At 48.1% G+C, this 21,685-nt stretch overlaps 1 protein-coding gene across 3 annotated transcripts; it reads left to right on the top strand.

The window, feature by feature from the left end:
- The first annotated feature begins 2,292 nt into the window (after positions 1 to 2,292).
- On the top strand, positions 2,293 to 21,552 carry CERS5 (ceramide synthase 5). 3 transcript variants are annotated; one of them, XM_065858783.2, is made up of 11 exons: positions 2,293 to 2,557; positions 7,380 to 7,485; positions 10,939 to 11,069; positions 11,637 to 11,694; positions 13,213 to 13,263; positions 13,737 to 13,829; positions 14,633 to 14,761; positions 15,033 to 15,139; positions 17,372 to 17,528; positions 18,595 to 18,624; positions 20,302 to 21,552. In XM_065858783.2, the coding sequence occupies exons 1-11, from the start codon at positions 2,367 to 2,369 to the stop codon at positions 20,452 to 20,454; spliced, it is 1,206 nt and encodes a 401-aa protein (XP_065714855.1). In that variant the 5' UTR covers positions 2,293 to 2,366; the 3' UTR covers positions 20,455 to 21,552. The 3 variants fall into 3 exon arrangements, with proteins under 3 accessions (XP_065714855.1, XP_071656147.1, XP_065714854.1); XM_071800046.1 differs by lacking the exon at positions 20,302 to 21,552 and having other exon boundaries at positions 18,523 to 18,624; XM_065858782.2 differs by lacking the exon at positions 18,595 to 18,624 and having other exon boundaries at positions 2,295 to 2,557.
- The last annotated feature ends 133 nt before the right edge of the window (positions 21,553 to 21,685 follow it).

A 21,685-nucleotide genomic window follows, 5' to 3' on the forward strand; every position in this document is an offset into this window, starting at 1 on the left:
AGGCAAGAACGTGTGGAAGAGGGATCAATACAGGATGGGGAAAAGAAATAAGGATGTACAGGTGTTTTACACTCCTGTTCCTGACTTCAGGTGCTCCTCGGGCATGGTAGCTGAGGACAACTAAGGGCTTAGTATGTTTTTTCCCCTTTCTATATGCTGCTTTGTATTGGGGTTATCTTCACTTAAGCCTGAGGTGGGTATAGTTGGGATGGATGGGGCTGAGACCTTGAGGAAATGCAGGTGTCCAGCAGCATGAGGAAATGCAGGTGTCCAGCAGCATGAGGAAATGCACGTGTGTGTACAACATATATTAACATATAGGGGAAGGAGGGAGAGAGAAGGGAACAGAACCTGCTGGGAGGTATTAGTTGCACGTCGTGCGGTGTACAACCTACTGCTAATTCTTATTTCTTTTTAAGGGAGAAGTTAAGGCTAAATTTGTACTGATCGAGGTGCTGCGAAACTCAGCAAGCTGACCTGCGAGCGCACGGTGGTTTCTGTAACCTTTATCTCTTCCTAACAAAATGCATTTGGTATCACATTTCCTCAAATTGCAAAGCAATTGGAGACCTTTCTGACTGGCAATTGTGCTAAGTGTATTTGAAAAGGAAGAGAAGAATGTTTGGTGGACTTGGGTTTATTGAATATGTCTATTTGTTTCTTAGGAAACGCGATTGAATTTTACAACGCCTCCCCAGTTACATGACCCTAAAGCAATACTGGCTGCAGTTGCCAGAGACTTTGATGTTTTACATCATTAGTTGTGGTTCAGTCTGAGGCATCTGTGAATCTCTGAGATACAAGGACTCTCACTGTTCACTCAGATGGGCTGAACATCTTCAAGGAGAAATAAGCACAAGCGCTACTTTTAGATAAAGCTGTTGATTTAAAAACAAAGAAGTTAACATCATGAACCAGCCTGCCCTTGAATCTATCAGTTGTCGTAGTATTTGAGTGCTTAATGGGCTGGTTAATTTGCTCTTAACTGGACAGATGCCAAAAGAGCTATTATATGAAAGATGAATCCTTTGCTACAATGTACAAGGAAGTTGGTGCTGACCACCTGTAGAGTTGGAGAACTTGATTGGAAACCTTTGTTACTTGGTAACACTCATCCCCTCAAGCTAAACCACAATTTTTTTTCTGAATGTTTCAAAAGCTATAAGGAACATCTTCAACTTTTCCAACCCATGTGCCTCCCGCTCTGTTTTGTGCTTAAATGTTAAACCACATCGCTATTAACATTAGTAAAACTAAGCTTTGGTATCTTACAATAAAGTCTTCATATGAGAGGTTGCACTGGCCTGCTGGCAGCTCTGGGCCCTTCCCCTCAAAGGTGTGAGAAAGGGCCCCTGTGAGACCACACCTGGAATCTTGTGTCCAGTTGTGGCCCCTCAGCTCCAGAAGGACAGGGAACTGCTGGAGAGAGTCCAGCGCAGCCACCAAGATGCTGGAGGGAGTGGAGCATCTCCCGTGTGAGGAAAGGCTGAGGGAGCTGGGGCTCTGGAGCTGGACAAGAGGAGACTGAGGGGGGAACTCATTCCTGGGGATCAATATGGAAAGGGGCAGTGTCAGGAGGATGGAGCCAGGCTCTTCTGGGTGACAACCAGTGACAGGACAAGGGGCAATGGGTGCAAACTGGAACACAGGAGGTTCTGCTTAAATATGGGAAGAAACTTCTTCCTGGTGAGGGTGGCAGAGCCTGGCCCAGGCTGCCCAGGGAGGTTGTGGAGTCTCCTTCTCTGCAGACATTCAAAGCCGCCTGGTTCCTGTGGAACCTCAGCTGGGTGTTCCTGCTCCATGGGGGGATTGCACTGCATGAGCTTTCCAGGTCCCTTCTAACCCCTGACATTCTGTGAATCTGCCCCTCAGGGCTGCGCAGGAGGTGGTTTTTGCACCGGAATCGACTAAAACCCGCCGCCTCACTGCTGCTCAGGCTCGGGCGGGCGCCTTCCTGCGCGGGGAGACCGGACTCCCCTCAGTACCGCGGGTTTTCGGGCCCATTACAGACCGTCTGAGGACGTTTTTTCAGACAGAACAACCCGTCTCTGTTCGTGGAAACCCCCGGGAGGCCCGTGACGATCCCCGTCGCGCCGCGCCCCCGAGCGCCTGAGGCGACGGCGGCACCAAGCGCGCGCGCGGCCCCGCACCGCGCTTGCTCCGAGCTAACGGTCCGCGGCGGGGGCGTGGCCCCGCTAAGCCCCGCCCCTCCGCTACCGGTCTGCGCATGCGCCCTCGCCGCCGGGGGTGGGGGGCGGGGTGGCGGGAGGGCGGGGCCGGTTGGCGGGGCCGCCCCGTGTCGGCTGCGGTGGCCGCCTGAGCTGCGGCCGCCGGGAGGGAGGCGGAGGGAGGGGAGGCAGCGGAAGATGGCGGCGGCGGCGCTGCGGGCCTGGTTTTGGAACGAGCGGTTCTGGCTGCCGCACAACGTGACGTGGGCGGACCTGGCCGGGGAGCCGGGCCCGCCGGGCAGCGGTTTGCAGTACCCGCGGGCGGGCCACGTCCTCTCCGCCTTCCCGCTGGCGCTCGGCATCTTCGCCGTGCGGCTGCTCTTCGAGAGGTGAGCGCGGGCCCGCCCCCACCGCGGGGCTCCCCCAGGGCAACGGGGCCGGAGGCGGCCGGGACGCCGCCCGCTCCCTCCTCGGGGCCGAGTGTGCGGCGAGGCCGCCGGTGTCTCTTAGCAACGCGGGGCGGGGAGCGGCGGCCCCGGGCCCGGGACGGGCGGGTCCCCCGGCCCCTGAGCGCTGAGGCGCTTCCGCTGAGGCCGTGGCGGGCTCTCCCTTTTTTGCGTGGAAAGGGGACATCGTGTAGCCCTGGAGACCCGTCCGGGAGTTCTGTGTGTCTGTCACGACACACACGAGCCCGCAGGGCCCCTCGGTCCCCTGGGTTTGGATCCCGAGGGGCTCCTCTGGTGCTAACGGCACCTTGTGCTGAGGTAACACAAGAAAAGAGTTTGGGGAATTGGCTTTTACTTCTCCTCCCGCCCAGGAGAACCTGCAGCTCGGCGGTCGCTTGGCTGTGTGGCTGCTCTGCCTTTTCTTGTGCTTCCCTTGCAAGTTCCTGCTTGAGGAAACAGGGCTTGTTCTCATGGCCTGGTGTATTATTAAACAATTTGTGGATCCCTTGCATGACGGAAGTGTGTGCAGATCATCCTGTCTGCCCATAAACAGGTGTAATTTCTCATTTACTTAAGTGTTCAGAGACATCTGATGTTGAGTGTTGCCCAGGGCTGAGGTTTATCCTCCCCGCGATGTGTATCTTACACAGGGCAGAATGTGTGGATGACATAGATGTTAATTAGTAAAACGACTTATTTAGGGAAACCGTTAGGTGAAGCAGAGCGAGACACCTTGTATTCCTGTTCAGGTAGTTCATTAAACGTTGATTTAATCTTAAATTTCCCCATTGAAAGGGCAGAAGTATTTCTAAGCACGAAAAGGGCTGTAGGACTAAAGTGAGTAAGAATCGAGTTGGTTTCGTTTTGTGGGTTTTCTGTAAGAAGTGTGAGTTTGCTTGAGCTTTTAGAAATTAAATGAGGGAACTGGTGTAAAGTAAAAAGATAAGCAAGCCATGGAGAAAAATGAAGCAGGTCAGCAGGGTAAGAGAGGAATTTGAGGTTCGATTTCTTTTCCTCCAGAAAACTCCTGGCAGCTCAAACCGGTGCAGAGGACCCAGGGACACACGTGGCGGTGCCAAAATCTCACTGCAGCCTGGCCAAATGTTCACACTTGCCAACAGCCAAGGAAAAAGGGGGTTGTGAGACAGAAGGATCCCCTGAGAGGGATGTTGTAGGAAGGTCTTGCTTTCTCAGGGCTCTTTAGTTCAGGTGTCTTAGTCTGGAGAAGAAGAGCAGCAGATTCACTGGAGCGTGGGATGTTTGGAGAGATCCAGTACATCCTACCTCACCTAATAACACAGCCCTCCTGGTGGCAATTATCTACCTGGTTTGTGAAATTCTTTTCGTAGTGTTAATTAAGGGAGGTAAAACTAGAGACTGTGGCTCCGTTCCTGAGAGGGTTGTTCCTTTTTTCAGCCCTGTCTTTGCTATAGTGATGGTGTCCTGAAGTGAAAGCAGATTGTGAGGGCGACATCCAGCGTACTTTCTAGCCTGCTGATTTTGAAAGACCGTTTTTTGTAAGAAACACTTTTCTCTTTCCTCCTGCCACTCTGAACATGTCATAGAAGTTCTGATTTGTCTTCATAAACCATTGTGCAAATACCCCAATTCAGGCTTTGGGGCTGATTGTGTCAGATGTCTTCCTCGACACACATTTGGCAATGACTCCCAACTTGAATTATGTACTTGTGCGGCACTTGTTTTAGCCTCTCTTAATTTTGTTCTTTTCTTTCTCCTTTTTGCTGTAGATCTTCAGCGTGAGGAAGCGCTTTAGTGACACTGACACTCGTAAGGCTGACGCATGTTTAGGAGTGAACGCTCCTATAGATTAACCTTTGCGTCATGATGGTGGTAGAATATTCGTTAGGCTGATTCGGGCCGTCTGTGGGAAATAATGTGACTGTGGAGATGAGGCAAAACTCTTAGAGGAAGGTGAAGACTCAGTGGCAGTGGATGCACTTTTGCGCAGGCAAGAAGAAATAATAACCCCGAACTTGTGGGGTTTTATTGTGTTTTCTTGCTTATACTTGCCATTATTTTTCCCTACTCATCTTGTCTCACTGCAGGCACAAAAATCCCCAAACCCCAGGTATCTGTGGGAACCTGGAGCCTGTTATTCATGTGAAGCGTGTAGCAAAATTACACTGGGATGCCTGTTGGTAACAGATACGCTGTTACTCTCCAGGTCTGAGGAAGAATCTGCAGCTTGTGCTCAAGCTGTGGGGCAGCAGAAAGTGATTTTAGATGTCACTTTATCAGTTCTGTCAGGAAAATTAGGGACGGTTGTGAAACGAGGTGGTTTTGTTCTTAACACAGAGAAACTACTTTATAAATCTTACTGTTTCACAGATTCTTCTCCCTTTTCAGAGCTGTAATAGTCACCAAATGTGAATGTTCCGTAAAGGATTCTGCCTTTGGGTTTGTGAAGTACAACGTTTGTTGTAACATCTGAGCCTGTGTACTTGAGAGTTGGTGTTGGTGTCAGAATGAGTCTGTGCAAAGGGGAACTCGGTAGGTGTGACTTGAACTGGTGAGCAGATACCTGCTCAGAAAAGTGTAACGCGACTATTGATGTGATGATAACTCTGTGCTGGGAAGGTGTGGCTGTAAGCCGACCTTAGGAATAGTTGCTGCCGTTAAGATTTATGTGGAATCATAAAATAATTTAGATTAAAAGGGACCTCTGCAGGTCACCTTGTCCTGTCCTTCCCTCAAAACAAGACCAGTGGTTTAGCCAAGTCGAGTTGCTCATGGTCCTGTGCTGTTTGGTTTTGAGTATCCCCAAGAATGCAAACCTGGGCAGCCTTTTTTAGGTGCTTAACTGCTATTGCTATGCGGATTTTTTTGTTCTCTGTATGTTTCCCTAGGCCTGCTAGTTATCAGGAACAGTTTCATACAACATTTTGTGTGGGGTTTTTCTAATCATTAAGTCCAAAAGTCAATTATTTCTACACCTTTTTTTCTGAGGAGGTGCTGTTTCTTCTCTCCTTGATGCTAAAACTTTATATGGATCCCTATGAGCTTTCTTAACCACTCCTTCTCTCCTTCACTTCTTCTTAAAAGAAGATCTGCTGAGCTATAAATCAATTGAATGTGCACGTTTGTAGATCTTTCAGGTCTCCTCTCTTCCTTGAGGAAACCAGCCCAAACTGAGTATCTTCAGGCCAGGATATATATATATACATTTAATAGAGCTGTAAGCGCCATGTCCCAGAAAATGAAGTAAAAATAATCGGCATCCTGTAATTACACATGTTGCGGTACATCCTGTAGGGAAGAAGAGTATAAAGATGGACACTTTTATGGGGGTCTGGCCAAAGTATTTCATAACATCAGGCCATGCTTTCTGGCTGGTAGTCTGTAGAGGAAGCCGCGAGCCTTTTGAGCTGAGCTCAAAGGAAATCACCCTTTCCTTTGTATTTTTTTTGAATATTTTATGCTTTTTTTGAAGCTCTCACTGTCGAAATGAACAGGACGTCTGAAGAAGTGAAGCATAACAGTGAAACCTGGGGCCGCAGCGTCTGTTGCTTTAATATCTGAGAGCAGGGAGTTGCTTTGGGATTAGTCGTGATCTGTAATTTCTCAAGGGGAAAACCCTGCAACCTGGATCTTCTGAAACAAAAAGCCATAGGTATTTGGTACTGAAGGGCTAGCAATGTGCTTCTGAGAATTATTGCTGTTGGAGCACTTATACTCCTTGTTTTCCTGGATTTTAATCTCCTTTTAAACACAAGGAGAAATGGAAACAAATAGTGTGGTTGGGAAAAGCAGCGTTGTGTGCTCAATGGCACCGAGTCTTGTAAACGGAGCACGTGTGTGTAATTTGTTGTCTTTGATTCCGTTGCCTTTGAAACGATCTCTGTTCCAAAGCAAAATAGATTGAGTGATGCAAGTGTTGGTCCTTTTCAAAACTGGGTTGAGAAACAGGTCCTTTGCTCACTCTCAAAATAATTGATTAAAAAAATAACAAAAATTGCTTCTTGAAACGGCCGTTTCTTGCTCACCCACAGGAGAGAGAACAGTTCACACCTTTAGATAACACGTGTGTTTTCCTTCAAGTCCCGTGCTTGTTTAGACACAAAGGTGCAGCAAAACCTCATAAATTTTGAACACTGATGTATTTTTAGTTGCAAAACCAGGCTCGTTTTCAGAGTGTCTGTGCCACTAAATTCACCAAGTGTTGGACCAGCTTTTGGAATACGCCGTGCACACAGGACCGCGGGAACCCTGAGATCTTGGGTGTCTCACACTGAGGAACTTCTTACATCTTCCGCACTCTCCTGGACGGAACAAGACGCTTCATTTTTCACAAAGCCATAAAAACCACCCCAAAAACTGCGTCTTTTAGGAACTGTGTGACTTGAAGTTCCCTTTTTTCTGAGCTGTGTGACAGAGGGGCGCGTTCTGGAAAAGCGGCATTTTGTTTATAGGGCTATGAGGTTTCCTATTAGTGATCTATTATTTTATTTCCAAGTAATGAGAATCACTCGGGGGAGCACATTCTGATCCTTACAAACCAAGGACATTCAGATTTAACTTTTTATTTTAGCTACGTGTGTTCAATGTGCTGTCTGCAATTACCGCTTGCACTAATACAATGTATTACTTCACCTGTTAAGTTTCTTTAAACAAAGTGAGCGCAAACGTTCAAAAGCTTTTAGAATGTGTTTTGCAGCTGGTGACAGGTTGGGGTCCTTGTGATTTAGGCAGAGGAGGGAAATAAGGATCTTGTTTTAATCTGACTCTTTCTTTGGAACTTTTTCAGGTTTATTGCTAAGCCATGTGCCATAAAGCTCGGCATTCAAGACAGTGGACCTCACAGAGCTCAGCCCAATGCAATTTTAGAGAAAGTGTTTACATCCATCACCAAGGTGAGTCCTGCTTCCAATTCTGCTGGAAACGGACACCTGTAAGTAGGAATATGGGGCAGCTTTTTCCTTCCACTTTTCTGGTTTGGGAGAAGTTCAGGGAAAGAGACCTGGGGGTCCTGGGGACAGCAGGGTGACCATGAGCCAGCACTGGGCCCTTGTGGCCAGGAAGCCAATGGGACCTGGGGTGGGTTAGAAGGGGGTGGTCAGTAGGTCAGAGAGGTTCTCCTGCCCCTCTGCTCTGCCCTGGGGAGACCACACCTGGAATCTTGTGTCCAGTTGTGGCCCCTCAGCTCCAGAAGGACAGGGAACTGCTGGAGAGAGTCCAGCGCAGCCACCAAGATGCTGGAGGGAGTGGAGCATCTCCCGTGTGAGGAAAGGCTGAGGGAGCTGGGGCTCTGGAGCTGGAGAAGAGGAGACTGAGGGGGGACTCATTCCTGGGGATCAATATGGAAAGGGGCAGTGTCAGGAGGATGGAGCCAGGCTCTTCTGGGTGACAACCAGTGACAGGACAAGGGGCAATGGGTGCAAACTGGAACACAGGAGGTTCCACTTAAATATGAGCAGAAACTTGTTCGTGGTGAGGGTGGCAGAGCCTGGCCCAGGCTGCCCAGGGGGGTTGTGGAGTCTCCTTCTCTGCAGACATTCAAACCCGCCTGGTTCCTGTGGAACCTCAGCTGGGTGTTCCTGCTCCATGGGGGGATTGCACTGGATGAGCTTTCCAGGTCCCTTCAACCCCTGACATTCTGGGATTCTCTGTGATCTGTGAAACGTATTTCACGCCGTGCACGTACACTGAGTGTGCCCTTTCTTATTTTTCTTTGCCTCTGGCACATCTTTGTAGCAAAGAAGAAAATGGCTGGCCTATGCTTTTGCACACAGAAGAGTCTTTAATAAAAAAATGTTCTCTTTTTAGAAAGATACAAGGTTCCTTCCTTTAGTTCCCTGGCTTTGTGCAAGTGGTAATTCTTGGTTTAACAAGAAATTTCCCAGTATCTTTCACATTCTATTGGAAAAGTGCTGCTCTTTTCCTTGAGATCTGTTCCTTTGCTGGTTTTATTGACCAGCTGTGGGAATTCCTTCCTCTTCTTTGTGCTGTCTGCTGTGGAATCGGACAACACCAGTTGTTTAAGGGAAGTGTTCAGTCCCTGACTGTGTGTTCTGTTGACAGTAGGCATTTCTTTTGGTTGTTTCACGGCCTTTCTCTTGCTTAACCTGACAGTTCTTCACTTCAGAATTACAGAATTTGAGCTGTCTGTGCTCTGTTGAACGTTGACAGTGAAATCCAGGCAGACACCCCAATAGATGTGCATTAAATATAATGAAACAGGGGGGTTTGTGTCCTGATGTGGTGATGCTGAACTTCATCCTGAGTGGAAGAGATAAAGCACTCAGTGAATGGAAGCGAAAGGCTCTAAAAACCTCACTAATGCTCTCCTTGTGGGAACGTTAAAGTTTTGAGGTATTTGGAACGACGTGTGAACTGGAAAGTCCCGATGATTTGATGCCGTTTGTGGGGAGGATGTCCTTGAAATGAATGTGCAAAATGTATCCAGTCCATGAAAACAGAGCTGCATGTAACTGAACTGATGTGTGAGTGTCTGCTCGTGGGTTTGGAGATTCCCAGTGTGGGGCTGCACTGCTGCAGGGGAAGGATTTCATTGCTCATCTGAAATCAGAGCACTGAAAATCCACCTTTGAGGTAGATTCACTTCCAATGCAGACATGCCAGGGAGCCCGAACCGTTAAAGCCCAGTAAAGTGCAGCAAGATCCGGGTCTGATGGAATTATTGGAAAGTCGTGGTCTTAATAATGAAAATCACAGAATCTCAGAATGTCAGGGGTTGAAGGGACCTGGAAAGCTCATCCAGTGCAATCCCCCCATGGAGCAGGAACACCCAGCTGAGGTTCCACAGGAACCAGGAGGGTTTGAATGTCTGCAGAGAAGGAGACTCCACAACCCCCCTGGGCAGCCTGGGCCAGGCTCTGCCACCCTCACCAGGAACAAGTTTCTGCTCATATTCAAGCAGAACCTCCTGTGTTCCAGTTTGCACCCATTGCCCCTTGTCCTGTCACTGGTTGTCACCCAGAAGAGCCTGGCTCCATCCTCCTGACACTGCCCCTTTCCATACTGATCCCCAGGAGTGAGACCCCCTCAGTCTCCTCTTGTCCAGCTCCAGGGCCCCAGCTCCCTCAGCCTTTCCTCCCACGGGAGATGCTCCACTCCCTTCAGCATCTTGGTGGCTGCGCTGGACTCTCTCCAGCAGTTCCCTGTCCTTCTGGAGCTGAGGGGCCACAACTGGACACAAGATTCCAGGTGTGGTCTCCCCAGGGCAGAGCAGAGGGGCAGGAGAACCTCTCTGACCTACTGACCACCCCCTTCTAACCCACCCCAGGTCCCATTGGCTTCCTGGCCACAAGGGCCCAGTGCTGGCTCATGGTCACCCTGCTGTCCCCAGGACCCCCAGGTCTCTTTCCCCTACACTGCTCTCTAATAGGTCATTCCCCAACTTACACTGGAACCTGGGGTTGTTCCTGCCCAGATTCAAGACTCTACACTTGCCCTTGTTCTATTTCATTACATTTTTCCCTGCCCAACTCTCCAGCCTGTCCAGGTCTCTGATGGCAGCACAGCTTCCAGTGTCAGCCACTCCTCCCAGCTTGGTGTCATCAGCAAACTTGCTGATTGATGAATATATTGAATAATCCCGGCTCCAGCACTGCCCCCTGAGGCACTGCACTGGATCCAGGCCTCAACTGGACTCTGCCCATTGACCACAACTCTCTGGCTTCTTCCCTTCAGCCAGTTCCCAGTCCACCTCACTACCTGATCATCCAGACTGCACTCCCTCAGTTCAGCTGTGAGGATGCTGTGGGAGACTGTGTCAAATGCCTTACTCAGGTCAAGGTAGATCACAGTAGATCAATTTATTTTTCTTCATAAGCTTAGATAACAGAAATAACACCGTCTCTATGATGCCCTTTGGGAATATTAAAATATCTAGTGTGTTAAACCAACTTTTACTTTGAAGTTTCCTTAAAGTTGCAGTGAGTAGCGATGTTCCGTGTGTTCAGCTTTGATCTGCCTGAGTTCTTGACTGTTTGAGTTGATGTGCAAGTTTTCACAGGTTGGACAGGACATTTTAAATCCTCCTCCCTCCAAATTAAGAAACAGAACAATTGCATTCGTTGTCGTGACGTGCTGTCGAATGATGAAATAGATGAGGAAATGTTAAACCAAAAGCATTTTGAGTCATTAAGTAATTAGTGGCTTATGAAGACTAAACTTGAATTAATATTTGCGGCGATGGGTTCCTGCTTCTAGTCTGGATGTAGTGCCTTCCTAGTGCGCGGTTTTTGTTTTCTGCATCATTTCTATCACAGTCCAGAGGGTTCTCGGACTGAGAGCAGGTTGAGAAGCAGCAGAAATGACCCTTGTTTCTTTTTTCCCCTCAGTCTCCAGATGGAAAAAGGTTAGAAGGCTTGTCCAAGCAGCTGGACTGGGACGTTCGAAAGATCCAGCGCTGGTTTCGGCAGCGGAGGAACCAGGACAAACCCACCACCCTCACCAAGTTTTGTGAGAGCATGTATGTTTGCACAGAGGCCGAGATGTGGCTTCATCTTAAACTCCAGCAGTGTGTTCTTTCCAAACTGAAACTGGTGTCTTGGGGTTTTTATTTTCATTTCACTTCATTCTTTTGTTCTTTATCTCCTCCTGAACACTTGCATTTACCTCTGTTAGTGTAGTAGCGTCTGAATACTTTTCCTGATTTGTTTCTTCTGTGCTGCTTTCTCTCCTTTCCAGTAACTTTCTTCATCTTAATTCTCCCCCCAGTGTGGTTTTGTCTACTTAAAGCCACAAGGTAAGAGAGACAAATACATTTATTAGGATACCTTCTGGATAACAAGGACTGTTCTTGTTATCTTATTGTATATTAAAACATATGAATGGTGCGTGTTCACTCTGAGCTTTATTTCAAACGTTGCTGTTGATGCAAACTGGTGTGTGGTGTGAAAACTCTTAAATAGGTTTATTCTTACATTAAATGTTTAGAAATGAAGGATTACCCATTGGTGGGTGAAAGCTTTTCAGTTTTTGTTACAAATGTTAACCAGAAGCTATTTCTGAGTTTAATTCTTGCTTCTCTTTCTAGGTGGAGGTTTACATTTTATTTAAGTATTTTTTTTTATGGACTCAGGTTCCTCTGGACGGTGAGTTCTGTCTCCCCCTCTATATCTTGACGATAACTTTGTGATGCAAAGGGTGGAAGAGCCAACTAGAAGAGGTGCATTGCTGGACCTCATCCTCACTAACAAGGAGGGGCTGGTTGAAGCGGTAAAGGTCGAGGGCTGCCTTGGTTGCAGCGACCATGAGATGGTGGAGTTCAGGATCTCCTGTGGCAGGAACAGGATAGCAAGCAGAATTGCAACCTTGGATTTCAGCAGGGCAAAATTTGGCCTTTTCAGGCAAATGCTGGGGGAAATCCCATGGGCAAGGCTGCTTGAAGGTAAAGGGGCCCAAGAGGGTTGGTCAGTGTTCAGGGACTGTTTCTAGCGGGCACAAGATCAGAGCATCCTGACACGTAGAAAGTCAAGGAAGGGAGCCAGGAGACCTGCGTGGTTAAACAGGGAACTACTGGGTATGCTCCAGTGGAAGAGGAGAGGTTATAGATCATGGAAGGAGGGGCTGGCCACTTGGGGAGAATATCAGGCTGTTGTCAGAGGATGTAGGGAGGCAACTAGGAAAGCTAAGGCCTCCTTAGAATGAAACCTGGTGAGAGGGGTCAAGGACAACAGGAAGAGCTTTTTCCAATACGTGGCAGATAAAACTAACAGCAGAGGCAATGCAGGCCCACTGATGAACGAGATGGGTGCCCTGGTGATAGAAGATCCAGAGAAGGCAGAGTTACTGAATGCCTTCTTTGTCTCTGTCTGCTCTGCCAGGGCCTGTCCTGAGGATCCCGTACTGCTGAGGCCCCAGAGGAAGGCAGGACAATGGAGGAGTTTGCCTGGGTTGATGAGGATTGGGTTAGGGAGCAGTTAGGCAGTCTGGACACCCATAAATCCATGGGTCCGGATGGGATGCACCCGCGGGTGCTGAGGGAGCTGGCTGAGGTCATTGCTGGACCGCTCTCCATCATCTTTGCCAAGTCTTGGGAAACAGGAGAGGTGCCTGAGGGCTGGAGGAAAGCAAATGTCACTGCAGTCTGCAAAAAGGGCAAGAAGGAGGACCTGGGTAACTATAGAGCAGTCAGCCTCACCTCCATCCCTGGGAAACTGATGGAACAACTTCTCCTTGGTGCCATCTCAAGGCATATCAGGGATAAGAGGACATTAGGGGCAGTCACCATGGCTTCACCAAAGGGAAGTTGTGCTTGACCAACCTCATTGACTTTTCTGAGGAAGAGTGACCTATTAGAGAGCAGCGTAGGGAAAAGGGAGCTGGGGGTCCTGGGGACAGCAGGGTGACCATGAGCCAGCACTGGGCCCTTGTGGCCAGGAAGCCAATGGGACCTGGGGTGGGTTAGAAGGGGGTGGTCAGTAGGTCAGAGAGGTTCTCCTGCCCCTCTGCTCTGCCCTGGGGAGACCACACCTGGAATGTGGCCCCTCAGCTCCAGAAGGACAGGGAACTGCTGGAGATAGTAGCCAAACAGTTCTGTGGTGCTCAACTGCCTTATGCGATTGGGAAGAAAATAAACCCAGAATTATAACTTACCTTGTACTTTTTAGGCACCCTGGTTTTGGGACACACGACAGTGCTGGTACAACTACCCTTTTCAGGTAGGAGATAAACACCAGATTCCAGCTTTTTGTACAATTCCAGGTGGCGTTTTGTTGATGGTAGCAGATTGAAATTCAGACTTGTGTGTTTTTGTTATTCTGTGGGGTGGATGCTGCATAAATCATGCATAAAATTAGACTGGTAACTTATTTACAGTGTTGTTTTCATGCTGTCTGGTTGTGTGGAGCTCAACCAGTCTGTGCTTTTCTAATCCAGTAGGAGCTGTAAATACCGACAGGGGAATCTTGCTCCTTGTGAATAAAGCTCAAGCACACACATAGGTTTCTGTGACTGAGCCCAGAGTAAGATGTCTGGTGCTTAAGCTTGTTGTTACTAAACTTTAATTCTGAGTCTTTTAATGTACATGTCGGTGTTCTAAAGAAACAGAGTGGGATGGGAAAGAAGGAAAAGGTTGATTTTAATATACATTTTGAAGTATTTGTCTTCTAACTGTGCTATCTTTGTTTTCCAGCCTCTAACATCCAGGCTTTATTATTATTATATCTTGGAGCTGGCCTTCTACTGGTCTCTCATGTTCTCTCAGTTTACAGACATTAAACGGAAGGTGAGATGAAGCAGAATTGCACTGATTGCTTTGCTGAATAGATAGGACTACCAAAAAATGTGAGCGTGCCTGGGCAGTAAAGTTAAAGCGCAGTAATATCTGTGTTTTCTTCCTCATTCCCATCTTTGTGTAGTCTGCCTCCTTCTCTAATCACTGCCCAGCCCTGCAGAAGAGGGAGGAGCGAGGCCGATACACAACCCGCTGTATCCTTGAGTGGTCCCTTTCACCTCCCAGGGAAAGAACAATCACTCAATACCTCCCAATAAAAAGTTACCAAATAATTGCATAAAAAGCAGATTTAATTAGAAAGCTTGCAAGAAAACCTGAAAATGAACTGCTCAAGTAGTACCTTGCTGAGCTGGCTGAGAAAATGACAAACACAAAGCAATAATAAGTGTTGTTTGAAAGGAGTTTTTCATGTGTGTAGCAGAATGATGACTGGTCGCAATTGCCGGAATCCAATTCCATTGCGCTGCGTTCCAGGGTTTGGCTTATTGTTGCTGTTGGAAAACAGTTCGTAGTAAATCATGGTTTATTGCTTCTGTTGTACAAAGTGCAAAGTAGCAAACGAGCCCGGTTCTTGCATTGACTGTTCAGAAAGAACATTGGCCTGGGATTTTTTTCTGTACAATATTAGCAGGTGAGGCATTGCAGAATATCTTGGAGCTGCAGAAAGAGTGATTAACAGCATCTATGCTACTGTTTATTATGTTGAGTTTTGTACTCTGACTTTACCAAAGTGAATGACGTTCCCCACCGTTTGACAGCCAAAGATTCTTCATTAATTTGTTCCCTCTTCCCAGGACTTCCTGATTATGTTCGTCCATCATTTGGCAACAATTGGTCTCATTACATTCTCGTACATGAATAACATGGTGCGGGTTGGAACTCTGGTGCTGTGCCTCCACGACGCATCAGATTTTCTGTTAGAGGTGAGTTTCCTTTCCCATCTTTGCCGATGCGGTCTCAGAGGAGCAAGCTGCCTTTCCCATTGCTGATAAACTGCATTAAATATGCCATAAAACTTGCGCTGCTGATCCTGCCTTGTCAGCTTTTCTTCAGGATTTAGCGCTGAGAATAATCCCTAAATGTTCCAAACTCCTTGCAAATGTGATGGCTTGAAGGGTTTTTGAAGCTCTACAGCCTGGTAATTACACGAGCGCACAAAGGGAATAATATTCTCATGTTTCTTGTCTCTTTCAGGCTGCAAAGCTGGCCAATTATGCCAAGTACCAACGTCTATGCGATGCTTTCTTCATGCTCTTTGGTGTCGTATTCATTGTTACACGGTTGGGCATTTATCCTTTCTGGTAAGCACCTCGAGCTGTAAGATTTCATTCATTCTTCCAATCCTTTAAGCAAAACCTTTGTATTTAGACGCCTTGCGAGCACTGCAGCCTGTCCCTCAAGGCAACATGAAGCTGCAGACAACCCAAGCGCTGCTCAGAGCGGTACGATCTGTGAGGTAGATGGAGAAAAACCTCTCAACAGCCAGCGGAGGGAGCGTGAAAAGCGTTTAGACTCCCAAAGCACAGCAGGCCCCGCTCCTGCGGCCGCACAGCGGTGACAGCGCGCGTGAGCTGGAGCCAAGGCAGCCACTGGCTGCTCTGAAACACTCCAAGGGTTGCTTGCTTCTCTTATGAACTTTTGGAAGTAGTTACAAATGAGGCATAGTCTCTTGAGGTGAGTTTGGGGTTTTTTTGAGTATCTGGCTTAGTCATCCTAGCAGTTTCTGATTCTTATGACAACTCGTGTCCTGTGCTTGTGTCGTGACTGTTCGGAGACTGAAATAGGTCTTGGGTTTCTTGGAAGTTGAAACCCTGGCTAAATGGTTTATAGCTAATCACACTGTAATGAGATTGCCTCTCACCGCATAGAATCATGGAATAATTTGGGTTGAGGGGACCGTCCCAGCCCCCCCAGTGCCACCTCTGCCATGAGCAGGGACATCTTCAGCAGCTCAGGGTGCTCAGAGCCCCGTCCAGCCTGGCCTGGGATGTCCCCAGGGATGGTTCATCCACCACCTCTCTGAGCAACCTGGGCCAGGCTCTCACCACCCTCAGGGACAACAATTCCCTTTTATCCAGCCGGAATCTCCCTCCTTTAGTTTAAAACCATCACCCCTTGTCCCATCACAACAGGCCCTGCTCAAAAGCCTGTCCCCATCTTTCTTTAGGCCCCTTTTAAGCACGGAAAGGCCACACTAAGGTCTCCCTGGAGCTTCTCTTCTCTGGCTGAACACCCCAACTCTCAGCCTGTCCTCAATAGCTCAGGCTTGATGAGCCGTTATCTACTTCTTGTTTCTGTTGAAAGACTGTGGTGAAGATTTGCTCACACCTGATTATTACTTAGTTTATTTCGGTTTTACTGCGTATATTTATTTCCCAGGCAAGGGACAGCTTGTGCTCCCATTCTTTTTGGGTGCCTTGATGATCGGCAGGAACAATACTTAGGCTTTGGTATCAGGCCTGCAATTAAAGCTCTTGGTCGTTTTCCAGTAAATGCACCAAAGGGGCCTGGATAAGGAAGAGCTTTAATTGCTGCGTCTTCCCAGGCCCCTTCCAGTGACAGATGAGTTGTCATTGTTTTTATTGCTCTTGCCTGTCATGAGGTGATGTTCTTGCATCATGCGATGGCTCAGCAGCCCTTTAAATCTTTAATGTATTTTCCACTGGCTGTAATGTAATTGCTCAACTTTGCAGAGAAATCTGGCAAGCGTGCAGACCCTATGCTATTTCATTTCACGTATATTCCCTAATTAGTAGCAGAAAAATCCACAGATCTCTGGAATTGTATTTAATTCATCCATAAGCTGTGAGTTAGATGTTTCTGTAGCTGCATTTTGGGGGACTTGGGTTGTTCTTTGAGCGGCTTGTTTTTCTTGTGAAACAATAAAAGCCGTGTGAAATTACTGGCATCTTTAAAGGTCTCTCCATACCTCTCCACTTCATAAAATCTAAAGTGTTTATTAAATTACTGAAGTACTGGCAATAACTCCCAGAGACAAGAACAGCAAAACAGCAATGAAGGAAAAGCACAAAGCTTTGTCCATAAAGCGGCTTCTTGTTCCAGCTTGGCAGGAAGAATCTATAAAAATCTGAGGAAAGAGAATAGAGCACAGGGAAGAGGGTTTATTGGGAACAGAATTCCTTCCTGATCCTTAAATATGGGTGAAGGCTGCACAAGTATCGACACATTCATGGTTGTTTTGTGACCAGTGCAGCTCGACATCACTTCCTGTAAAGTTATTACAAATGCTTATGCTTTTGTGAAGCAAATTGGCAGCGGATCCGTCTGTGTAACCACATTGCAGAGCATTCGCATCTCCTGTTGGTTGCTCGGTTCAAATGTTTCTAATTAGCTTTAGTCTGTCTCCTGACTCTGGCAAGAGCCAAACTGCGTTGCGGCTCTGACGGGAGCAAAGCAACAGACGCTTCAATGCGATAGAAACTGTTGTGCATCTGGCTGGTCATCTTAATTTAGAGCTGGAAGCCGTCTTACCGGCACAACCGATCTAAAATGTGTTTTTGCATCTCTTTTAGGATTTTGAATACAACCCTGTTTGAAAGCTGGGAGCTGATTGGTCCTTACCCCTCCTGGTGGCTGTTCAACGGGCTCCTGGTGACCTTGCAGGTCCTGCACGTCTTCTGGTCCTATCTCATCGTTCGCACTGCCTACAAAGCCCTCGTGCGGGGAAAGGTAAGAGCGGGTGGCCGCTTTGGGGCCTCTCCTACGAACCCTGTTAAGCGATCGTGAGAAACCGGGCCCTTTGGTGAGGGCTGGTACGAGATCTCGAGGTACTCGCACCAGGAGTGTTTTGTCAAACAGCAGCTTTTGCATTGGTCACTCTGCAGACGAGTTGCTGGGTAATTCCAAAGGCAAGGCCGCTCTCGAGAGGACGTTCTGGTTGTGCAGGGAAATCACCCTATTTTCCAATCTTGTAATAATGATGATGACAAACTTATGTGCGCCGTTTGCAGTTTAAGGTGGTAGTAGGCTCTTTTTTGGACAATCATATAGGATGTTTTCCAGCTTCAGTTGGTTCTCGGGTTACGCATCCTCCACTCATTAGCGCTAATGCGCGTCTGGCTTGGCACAAGCCAGGTGTGCAGAGCAGTTCTCAGCAATTGTTTGAGTGTTGTCATGGGGATAATGGGGTGCAATCCAGCTTCACTCACGAGTATTTTAATCTTAATTCGTGTTGGGAGTCTTAGGCAGAGGGAGGGTGAAACTGCAGCAGCTGCTTAGCAGCAGATAGCGCCCTGAAAGTGAACAGTGCTCACTTGCTGAGCCAAAAGCTGCAGTTCAACTGCAGCGGGATGAGGCAGGACAAGCCAGTCTAGGAACTAATTTGACGCCCAGCCTACCCATCCAGAGAAGCCACTTCCCTCACAGCTACCAGAGGGCAACAGCGATTTCATAGTGCAAATGCTTTTTAAAGTCGGAAATTTGGTATTCTGAGCTGTACTTGATTTTGACTTCTTAGCTGCCACATGGAATGTAACCTTGGGAAATATTTCTGTTGCCGTTGTCTGTGGCAGCGATTGTCGGAATGCACGTTTCAGGGTACGCACGTGATCTTTTCATCTGTTCCCCACAGCTGCTACTGCAAATGTCTGATTTTCTGTCTGTGCAGCTGTTCCTGTATCCTGAGTTCTACATCTTTCCCTTTCCTTGGTTCTCTCCTGTCCAGGTGACCTAGCCAGAAAAAGGACTTTAAGCTCTGTCTTCTTCATTCTTTTCTCCCTCCTTTTCTCTGTGCCAGATGGGAGCTGGACAGTTTCATCCTTTGCATGTAAGTGCGATCTGTTTGTTCACTGAAACGCATCTGTGGTTGTTTCCAGGCAAAGACAAAAGCAAAGCTGTGGCCTTGGGGCTTTAGATGGCTGGTGCCTTTTCTTAAAGTGCTTCTTTCCCTGGCTGATGCTGTGCTGGTGCTGGCAGAATGCTAAAATGCACGTTTTTCCAAAGGTCAAAGCAGTATCCTGGGGGTTGTTCTTATCTGCTGTCAGCTGGCTGCACGACCTTCACCTTTCTGCTTTAATACGCCCACAGGGACTCTGATATCTGCTCATTAGCACAGTGCTGAGTGGAAGAGGAGAGGGGAAAACGCAATGCATTTTGTAAAAAGGAGAACAGCGACCCGTCCTACAAATAATGGGAAAAATGTAAAGGGATTTCTGCTTCCTGCCAGTGACCCTTCGAACTTCCAACACAGCAGGAGAGGCGGGGAAGGATATCCAAAGTTCTGGTGACAGATAGAAGCCAGTTCGTCCACCAGGCCCGTCAAAACCAACCCTGGAGATCATTAACTTGCCCTGACTTGCTGCCAGATCTTCCCTTGAGTTCAAAACCCTCCCGCCTGGTGCTGTTCAAAAGCCCAAACCCCAGCTCAAGGCAAGAATGAAATCCCCAAATCCTTGGGAAGGTGCTCGCTGCAGCAAAGCGCTTACTCATTAAGTAAATTAGGGTTATTAGTTGTGAAAGCGGCAGTGTGGAGAGCCTGGCTTGGGGTGCAGAGTGCACGGGCCGTTCGTGCACTCGCTGCTCGGCACTGCGGAGTTTATGGCTCTGGCTTTTCGCCACCAACCGGTGGTGCTTGTTTGCGCTTTGGGCCGGGCTTAGGATCCCTTCCCTTCCCCGCCTGGGCTGGACGGTGCCCTCCTGCGGCACCCGGAGCAGCAGCGTGCGCCTGGATCTGCTTCGCAAGCTTCAAAATCCCACGTACAACCCAAACTCTGTTGGGTTTGCAGTTGGGGTTTTAACTCAAGGCACATCCCTGTAAAGTAAACCCAGATCTCCAGGCTGAGATGCTCCTTCTGCTCCAGAACGGGTGTTTGCTGGATTGGATGGGCGTCTTTGTTCTGCCGTCCGAACAGGATTTTGCTCGTAAATGAGTTCTCATCTACGAAACACAAGCTGTGAGAATGGGGGAAGCACTTTGTACAAACAGTGATCTGATAAATATAGCTGGTTAATTTTTAAATTATCAAAGCCACTCCCTGTAGGACAAAATGTTCTCTCTGAAACTGATACATAAGTGTTTTGGGTCATCATACCCACTGATGATTATGGTGTGAGGAGTTTTTTGATTCAAAACAAATGTGTTGTTTGGAAAAGTGACCTTTAACCCATCTAGAATGCAGCTCTTGGAAGACAAGACCAACCAAAGGTCTGTATTGTCCTCTGGTCTGGTGAGAGCAAAGCAGGTGTGGTGCTTTCACCGATGTGCAGAGTGGCTGGAAAATAGAACTTGTAGTCCCAAATTGTCATTTTGTGTCTGTGTCTTGCATTCTGTATGTGGTGACAAGTTCCTCCTTGTGAGTTTGAAGTGATTCAGGTCAAATGTACAAGGTTAATCACATGGACACAACCTCCTAACTACTGTTTTCTGCCATTTTTTGTTTGGTTGGGGTTTTTTTCATCTTCCCTTCTTCCCTTTCCCCTTCCAAATTCCATTTGCTGTGTTTAGGTATCCAAAGATGACCGCAGCGATGTGGAGAGCAGCTCTGAAGAGGAGGACGTGACCTCTAACAGCACAAAAGGAGTTCTGAGCACTTCAAGTAACGGCTCCAACCGCAGCAACGGCCACGTGGCGAGCGGGCAGTGGACAGAGGAGGAGTAAGCTGTGCGTTGGCCTTGAGCAAACACGAACTTGTCTTTAAATATCTAGATGTGTTGAGCTCCACATTCCCGAGTGATCTTTAATCAAGATACCCCTTCCCCAGAAACCTCCAGCAAATCCGAAGCGGGCACAATCCAGACCAGTCAGAGGCTTTGCGCGACAGAAGGGATCAAGCTGATGACTTGGGGCGAAAACAAAGCCACAGATTTCACTTTAAGCCATTTTGTACTTCAGTCTTAGTCCCACTGATACTTGCAGAGGTACCTTTGTTTGTGACAAACTGCTTTATACCAGGATCAACTCAAGGCGGAATGAGTTTGGCTGCCGAGCGCAGGAGGGGTCCCGGTGCCGTTTTGGTGACGGTTGCTCTGGCGCAGCGGGTTCAGCGCCTCCCGGTGCACTCCACAAACCACGGGAGAGCGCGGGGCCGCCGTTCCAGGCCCAGCTCCCCGCCTGCAGCAGAGACTCCTGTTCTTGTTCTCAGTCCTGCTGCGAGCACTCCACTCCAGCCGAGCTTTGAGTTGGACTGTGCTACACCAGGAGCGCCGCCCAAACTCTCCACGTGCGCCACGGAGGTCGTAGCTGATGTATCTCTGCTGTCATGAGGGACCAGGCCAGCGTTTGCTGCCGATTTTGGTGCTGCGAGCCCCTCTGAAGTCTTGATTACCGCCTTCCGAAACGGGGGAGGGGGGTGGTTTCTTGCCCCTGAGACAACTATCACAATACATGCCTTTTAAAACTTCTTTTTCTGTTGCAAGTTGTGGTTTTGAAGGTGTTTCTAGACCTACTGGATCCAGTTGGCTGAGCCAGGGCCTGAGCTGAGGGGGGATCGGTGCTGGTGTTTCACAGAACCTGCTGTTTCAGTCAGAGCAGAGCAGACGTTGCTGCTCTGATTTTGCGACTGTGGGGAGGAATTGGGCTGGTGGGGCAGCCACACTTTAGGCTTTGCTGGTTTGTACTTTTTTACTCGATGGTACTTGGGGGCAATGGAAGGACCGGAGTGTCAATCATGGGCAGAATTTCTGGAAACCTCTTGAGTTGTTACTGTTTTGTTTTTTTTTTTTTATTCTTATTTCTGATTAAAAGATGCTTCAGAAACTCGGTCGATATGTTTCATCTCAAGGAAATAAAATCAAGGAGTGGGTCTGCCCCCTCCTCTGTGTTTCGGCCTGATGTGGAGCCCCTGAGTTTGTAAGACTAAGGGGGAGCTGGTTTGGGCAAATTATGAGAA

The sequence above is a fragment of the Patagioenas fasciata genome, chromosome 28 (assembly GCF_037038585.1).
Source record: "Patagioenas fasciata isolate bPatFas1 chromosome 28, bPatFas1.hap1, whole genome shotgun sequence".
In the NCBI taxonomy this organism is placed as follows: domain Eukaryota; kingdom Metazoa; phylum Chordata; class Aves; order Columbiformes; family Columbidae; genus Patagioenas; species Patagioenas fasciata.